Genomic DNA, 8,296 nt, shown 5'->3' with positions numbered 1-8,296 from the left:
ATACTGGTAGAAGATTGGACTAAATCAGGCAGAGTGGCGTGACTTAAAAGATCCCTTCCAAACCTAAGATTATTTAGATCCTATTATTTTATTTTGAGATAATTTAATTATCCTAATTTCCTCACCTTCCTTTTTTCTGCTTGAGTATGCATGCTCTTAAATCAGCTTATTGACAAGGGAAAGTGGGACTAATAACTGTCAAGATGACAGATTGAACTTCCAAAATGCAGGCTTCTAATAGGTTTATATGAATATGAGATGTTAATAGTAAGTCATATTTCTGTAGCACTTTATATTTTACAAAACATTTTCAGAGCTGTTATTTCGTTTGATATTTTTTCAACTTTATGATTCAGTTATTATTATCAAAAATCATTCACTGATAAGAGAATGGAATTCAGAAATTCCTCAAGACACAGCCAGTAAGTTGTGTAATTGAGAATCAGACCTAGGTCTTCAGATTCCATTTCTCTCTCTATTACAATATATCTATTTCATTTGCCCTCATCCTGGACCCCCTCCCACCCAAGAAAAGCAACACTGTGAAGAACAATATATCCCTTTTTACAGATAAAATCCCAAAGACTGTGATAGAAGTGGGAACTAAACCTGGGCCTAAAAATCCTGTGTTCTTTCATCTATAATGATAATTCTGCAGTGTGTGGTTTTATTGCTGAAATCCTATGGGGCAGTTCTACTTGGTCAAATGGGGTCACTATGAGTCAGAATTGACTGGACAGCATACAACAGCAACAAGTGGAATTAACATGATGCATGGAGAACTTTCATATCTTTTTGTTTTGACATTCTCAGAGGTTACAAAACTGTATATTTTGTTTTTTTACTCCACGTATATAATAAAAATAGCTAATAATTGGTAAGACAGTTTTAGGCTCTTTACATTTATTAAGATTTACATTTATTAACTCTTTTCATTTTTGTAGCAATTTTAATAGGCATTATTATTTCTTGACCATCCTTTTTTTAAAGATGAGGAAACGAGGCACAGAAAGCTTTGGTGACTTACTTAATGTTATACAGCTAGAATGTACCAGAAAAAGGATGGGGGTGCGGGAGGAAGGAATGAAAGGAGGGAAGAGAGAAGGAGGGGAAAGGAGGGCGGAAATCTAGGCTAATGAGTGTTCAAGGTCATAAGTCTTAGAGTATTCCACTGCAAGTTCAAGTAACTAGCATTTAACAGAACTCTAGTACAATAGAATTGTACTCTAGTGTAATTGACTATAGAAAGACATTCGACTATGTGGATCAATAACAAATTATGGATAATACTGTGAAGAATAGGGATTCCAGAACACTTAATTGTGCTCATGAAGAACCTGTACTTAGACCAAGAAGCAGTCATTCGAACAGAACAAGGGGATACTGCAATGGTTTAAAGTCAGGAAAGGTGTGCATCATGGTAGCATCCTTTTGCCATACTTATGCATTCTGTATGCTGAGCAAATAATCCAAGAAGCTGGACTATATAAAGAAGAACTGGGCATCAGGATTGGTGGAAGACTCATTAACAACCTGCGATATGCAGATGACACAGCCTTGCTTGCTGAAGTGAAGAGGATTTGAAACACTTACTGATGAAGATCAAAGACCACAGGCTTCAATGTGGATTACACCTCAACATAAAGAAAACAAAAAATCCTCACAACTGGACCAGTAAGCAACATCATGATAAACAGAGAAAAGATTCGAGTTGTCAAGGATTTCATTTTACATGGATCCACAATCAAAACCCATGGAAGCAGCAGTCAACAAATCAAATGATATATTGCATTGGGCAAATCTGCTGCAAAAGACCTCTTTAAAGTGTTGAAAAGCAAAGATATCACTTTAAGGACTAAGGTATGCTTGACCCAAGCGATGGTGTTTTCAATCACCTCATATGCATGTGAAAGCTGGACCATGAGAAAGGAAGACCAAAGAAGAATTGCTTTTGAATTGTGGTGTTGGCGAAGAATATTGAACATATTATGGACTACTAGAAGAACGGGAGCCCTGGTGGCACAGTAGTTAAGAGCTACAGCGAGATATGGCTGCTAACTAAAAGGTTAGCAGTTCGAATACACCAGATGCTCCTTGGAAACCTTATGGGGCAGTTCTACTCTGTTCTATAGAGTCACTATGAGTCAGAATCGACTTGACAGCAATGGGTGGGCCAGAAGAACTAACATATCTGTCTTGGAAGAAGTACAGCCAGAATGCTCATTAGAAGCAAGGATGAGCATTAGAAGCAAGGGAGACTTTGTCTCACATACTTTGGACATTTTATCAGGAGGAACCAGCCCTTGGAGAAGGACATCATGTTTGGTAAAATAGAGGGCCAGCAAAAAAGAGGAACACCCTCAATGAGATGGATTGACACAGTGACTGCAACAATGAACTCAAGCATAACAACGATAGTGAGGATGGCAAAGGACCAGGCAGTGTTTTATTCTGTTGTGCATAGGGTCGCTATGAGTCAGAATGGACTCAATGGCACCTTACAACAATAACAGTACAATAGAGGAGTCCCTGAGTGGTGCTGGGGGAAGAGTGGGTGAAGGTTGGTGATTCAAGTACACTCAGAGGCACCTTGGAAGAAAGACCTAGCACTTCTGAAAAATCAGCCATTGAAAACCCTATGGAGCACAACTCTATTCTGACACACACGGGGTTGCCATTAGTTGGAATCAACTAGACGCAACAGCAAATGGTTTAGTGTTTTTGTTGTTGTTTTAGTACAATAGATGTACTGGAGAGCTAGAGAGGTGTCTATTTTTTTGCCCTTCTTGAATATTGTAGTGCTTGCTGTTAGCGTTTGTATTTTGCTTTTTTCTTTAACCTCTAGCCCCCCTTGCTCCACAAAGCCATTGTGGAAAGAGGTAAAGTGTCTTGCCAAAGACAGACAGAATTCCTATTTGAAGTGTAGCTTGTGTCATGTGAGAGTTTGATGTAATGTGCTAATTAATGTGAGGCCTGTGCATATTAATTAGAAACTTCAGATCATTCAGCTTATGCTTGAGAAATGTTGCTTTTTCCTCGGTTAACATATGTAGATACTGTTAGAAATCCTCTAAGTTTGTTCTCTACTCAATAGGCACGTGGTACAGCTGAAGAGTGTTGGGTCTGGAATCAGCTTCAGACCCTGACTAGCTGTGTGCTTGCTGAGAGGAGAGGGTACTTAACTTCACTGTGGCCTTGTATTACCTACCTACATAATAGAGTTTTTGTAAGAACAAAACAAAATGCAAAATAAAACATTTTGTAAACCAGAAAACACTTTACAAATTTAAAGTATTATCTCCTTTAAATTTGTTTCATGGAAATATCAAGCTTGTTTCTGAAGAGTTTACTTTTTTTCTTTTTGGCTCTTTTTATTTTGCTCCCAGTTATTTCTCAGAAATCGTGTATGCATATGAGCGTTCTACAAACAGTATTTGAAAGCAGACAGCTTCCTTGCTGGTTATTTCCAATATGTATTTCTGATGGACCCCTCTTATTTTTTCTTTACTTACAGAAATCTCCCAAAATGAAAAACATCAAAAATAACGAGATGTGACTGAAGCCACTTGGGCAGTGAACATAAATGTTGGGATGGAAAAGTAAACACTGCCTTCTAGCTGAAAAACAACTATTCCTCAATGGACCCAGAAGAAACTCGACTCGTCAATGTCAATGAGAAAACAATTTTAAAGGTTTTAACAGGATAAAACTTAAAGAGAAATCTATAAGATTCCCATACTTTGTTCTGTTGTGCCAATATCTGTATGCATAGTTTCATTGTTATTTAGGACTTATTTATTTAATGTGAACTTTTTTTTTCTCTTTGTGGTTCTTAATTCCACTACCAACAGCTAAGCAATCAAAAATTAATTTTATTATTCAGTTTCAGAGTAAAATTAGCCCAATATTTTCTTTTTTTTTCAGAAATTGTTTTGCAGTTTTTCTAGTGTTATCATCATTACTATTAAGAAGAACTTAAAAAAATAATAATATCTGAGAGTGATTTAAAATACCCAGATTTCTTATGTGATTTCCTTGGAGCTATGGAAATGAGTTTAACTTCACATTTTCAGCTTGTTTTATAAATACACTGTAAATAAATGTCTTTGAGGCTCAACATCCCAAGCCATTGTGAGTCACAGGAATTTTCCATACCCTCCGCATCCCGTTGTACCCCCCAACAACCAGAGTTCAACATCCTGACTGTAATATCTCCAAATTTCTGATATTATGCCTTATAATTTTATGTACTGTATACTAGTTAATCCTTTATATGAGTGGTTATTATGATTATAGGAAATCCGTTTAGTTAATCATAATATTCGATGGAAAGTAAAGGCAACAGAATTGAAATGAGCGATAACAAATTTGACTGACCAGAAACCAAAGTAATTCTTAATTGTCCATTAGAATAACTCTTTTATCCTGGCTCAATTAACAAAGAATTACTTTAGGCCGTTATGTTTTGACAATTTATCTTATCACTATGTATTAAGTAGTCAAGAACAATATTATTTTGCCTCTAACAAAATGAAGAGACAGAGAAGTTATCTGGTTAAAGTTACACAGAAATTGAAGGCAGTCCTAGGACTTAGGAATCAGGTTTCTGGGTTCATAGGTCATACTCTTTACAAACACCGTTAGCTAATCTCCTATTTCATAATTAATTTACAGTATGTATAGAAATTTTTCATTGGTTTAGGAGCAAGGAGTCTCTGAAGACAGCAAATCATGAGACAATTTTACACAGAAAAAAATTACAATTAGAGTTTTCATACGATATTTATATTCTGATTTAGATTATTTCCCATCATCTTTTGTTTCTTTATTAAGTAGAAATGAATCCTAATTTCCAGTACCCTGGAGATTGTTTAGTGAATTGATTGTGGTAATATATTTTATAATCTATAATTTCTGAAATTTTCTAGAATGGTTTCAATTTTATTTATTTTTCCTGGTTATGCCCATGAGAACAAAAGCTTTTCAAAGTTTCTGTCCCCACATTTGATTATTAAAATCCCTAGAGAATCCAGACTCAACCCAAGAACTTTGACAAACTACACGTTGGTGTTTTTGGACTCAGGCCAGTTTGTTATTTTTGTTATTTTTCAAATAATAGTGGATATTTAGCGTTTCTTATTTCGTATCTGAGAACAGTTAAATTTGTACTTTCAGTAAGTACAATTCACTGATTAGAAAATTAAGAGAATGTATGTCTTAGTTTGGTTGTAAATCATCAAGGGCTTTCCAGTGGAAATACTATGTAACATTTCTAACTTAATATAAATCCTTTTATATGTTGTACAGTTCTGTCTTCCTTCCTTCCTTTCTTTAAGAGTAGACTTGATATTGAAAAATATAATAAACTTTATGAGCCCCTATGAATTATTTTGAAAGATTTAAAAATAAATTTTCTAACTTTCATTAGTTTTTGTGCGTTCTCTGCCATGTGGATTTTCCAGTAACTATATTTCTGTAGGAGTCTCTGGGTGGTACAAACGGTTAATTTGCTTGGCTGCTACCCATAAGGTCAGCGGTTTGAGTCAACCCACAGATGCCATGACAGAAAGGCCTGGTGAGCTACTTCCAAAAAATCAGACATTGTAAACCCTATGGAGCCCAATTCTTCTCTGACGCACATGAGGATGCCATGAGTTGGCTTCAACTCAATGGCAACTAATAACAACAAATACGCCTGTAACAATTAGGTTAAAATATTCTTTAATCAGAATTGTAATCAATTCTTCACTGCTGAGGAAGAGGTTGACTGTATCTCTAGTGCTAAGCACAATGGCCGAATTTCACATCATTAGGCTGCATGGAGATAGCTGCCAAGACTACCAACTCTTAATGCTACCCTCTTCCAAATTAAATCACACTGGCGATTTTGAGATGAGTGATGGAAAAGGAAAAAGGAACGGAGAGAGAAAAATGAGTGTCATTGAGATGTCTTGACTCAATTCTTATAACCAGAACTTTCATATAAAAAAGTATTTGTTTTTACATCAAAGTCAGCATTAATGAGACTTTGGAACGTTTATCCAGAGGCTTATGATACAAATTACTTCTAAAAGGAGGTGCATATGTAAAATTTATGGGAAGGAAAATTCAAAATTAGAATTTAAATATATCCCTATGGACTGGAATACTAAAATTGAATCCAATAGTATAAAAGTAATGGGCATTAATGCAAAGTTCTAACCTTGGGTCCAAAAGTTAACTACACAAATACTGGATAAAAGAAACAAGATTTAACAGTAGCATGGGTTCAATTTCTACACTCCTTAAGCAGCTTCAAAAATCATAAGAGAAATAAACTTCTTTGATAGACTGTTCTTTCCAACCTTGTTATTAATATATATTGAGTAAAACAGGAGATTCAGAATCTCTCACTGCTGCTAGAAAAACGCCTTCACATGATGGTGGGTTAATAGCATGATGGCAATATGAGGTGGTTATCAATGCATGGAAGTCATCATAACTCAGCCATTGACCCTCTTCATTTCCTGTCACACCTTGGGTGATCTCACTGGGTCTCTTGGCTTTAAATAGTATCTATATGGTTAAGATTTCCAAATCTATGTCCCCACCCCAGACCACATCTTGAACTCTAGACTTATGAATTCAACTACCTACTTGATTTCTCCACTTGAATGTATCCAATAAGCAACTCCAACTTAACATGTTTAAAACTAATCTCCTGACTTCCCCAAGTTTGCTCTTAAATCAGTCTTCCCCATAGTGGTAAAGGGACACTCCATCCTTTCTGTTGCTTAAGCCAAAAAATTTGAACTAATACTTAAATCCTATCTTTGTTCTCATACCTCACATACGACCCATCAGTAAATTATTTTGGTTCTACCATCAGGTTATTTCCATAACTATATTACTTCTTATGCTTCCATTTCAACCACTGTGGTCAAAGCTTCAGTCTTCTCTTGTCTGGATTATTGCAATAACCTGGTAATTATTCTCCCTGTTGCTAGCTATTCTTATTGTAGCAACTAGAATGGTATCATTAAAACATGCAACATTTCATATCTCAGTCTCTTCCCACCTCACTCAGGGTAAAAGTCAAAATCCCTAAAAAGATCTGCAAAGCCCTACACAAACTGTTCCTGCTACCTCTCTTGTCTCCTCTCGTTTGTGCTCTACCTCTCACTTCTTATACTTGAGGCATGCTGGACTCCCCATTCATCAAACATGGCATAAGTTCCTGTCTCAAGGCCTTTGCATTTGCTGATTTCTCTGCCTGGAGTGCTTTTTGCTCATATATCCATATAGGTCCCTCTTACTTCCTTCAGATTTTATTTAAATGTTACCTTCTTAGTGAAGTCTTCCCTGACCACACTACATCAAACTGTAATCTCAACCCCTCTTGGTTCTTCCTGTGTCTTCCCTGTTTTATTTTTCCCCATAATAATTGATTCTATCCAATAAACTGTATATTTTGCACATCTTATTTGTTTTGTTAACCAAAAGGTTGGCAGTTTGAATCCACCAGCCACTCCTTGGAAAACCTATGGAGCAGTTCTACTCTGTCCTATAGGATCGCTATGAGTTGGAATTGACTCCAGGGCCAACGGGTTTGGTGTTTTGGTTTTTATTTATCTTCTGTCTCCTTCGCTAAAATGTAAGCCTCATGAAGGCAGAGACTTCTGATTGGTTTGTACACTTACCCCAGCACTTAAACCAGTTTCTGACATATATTTGGTGCTCAGTGCATACTTACTGAATGAATTAATGAAGGTTAAGAATATGAGAGCTCAGGCCAGACAGTTTAGGTGACGATCCCAACTCCTTTGATTACTAGGTCACTTTGAGTAAGTTTCTTGACCTCTTTCTGCTTCAAATTCCTTATGCGTAAATAGGGATTAAAGTTGTTGTTAGGTGCCATCGAGTTGGTTCTGACTCATAGCGACCCTACGTACAACAGAACAAAACACCTCCCAGTCTTGCGCCATCCTCACGGTCGTTGTTATGCTTCAGCCCATTGTTGCAGCCACTGTGTCAATCCATCTCATCAATCGACAATGTCAATCTTTTCCCCGTTTATCATCATGATGCTGCTCATCGGTCCAGTTGTGAGGATGTTTGTCTTCTGTATGTTGAAGTGTAATCCATACTGAAGGCTGTAGTCTTTGATCTTTATCAGTAAGTGCTGCAAGTCCTCTTCACTTTCAGCAAGCAAGATTGTCTTCTGCATATTGCAGGTTGTTAATCAGTCTTCCACCAATCCTGATGTCACATTCTTCTTCATATAGTCCAGCTTCTTGGATTATTTGCTCAGCGTATA

At 36.6% G+C, this 8,296-nt stretch overlaps 1 protein-coding gene across 1 annotated transcript in view; it reads left to right on the top strand.

Moving 5' to 3' along the window:
- Positions 1-7,945, top strand: part of THEMIS (thymocyte selection associated) — a 193,052-nt gene extending 185,107 nt beyond the window's left edge. The window contains exon 6 of the mRNA XM_004389474.2: positions 3,515-7,945. Within this exon, the coding sequence (XP_004389531.2) occupies positions 3,515-3,546 (32 nt within the window). The 3' untranslated portion in view covers positions 3,547-7,945. The remainder of the gene's footprint in view (positions 1-3,514) is intronic.
- The last annotated feature ends 351 nt before the right edge of the window (positions 7,946-8,296 follow it).

Source organism: Trichechus manatus, unplaced genomic scaffold (assembly GCF_000243295.1).
Source record: "Trichechus manatus latirostris isolate Lorelei unplaced genomic scaffold, TriManLat1.0 scaffold00248, whole genome shotgun sequence".
In the NCBI taxonomy this organism is placed as follows: Eukaryota; Metazoa; Chordata; class Mammalia; order Sirenia; family Trichechidae; genus Trichechus; species Trichechus manatus.
This window is presented reverse-complemented; position numbering and strand designations above follow the sequence as displayed.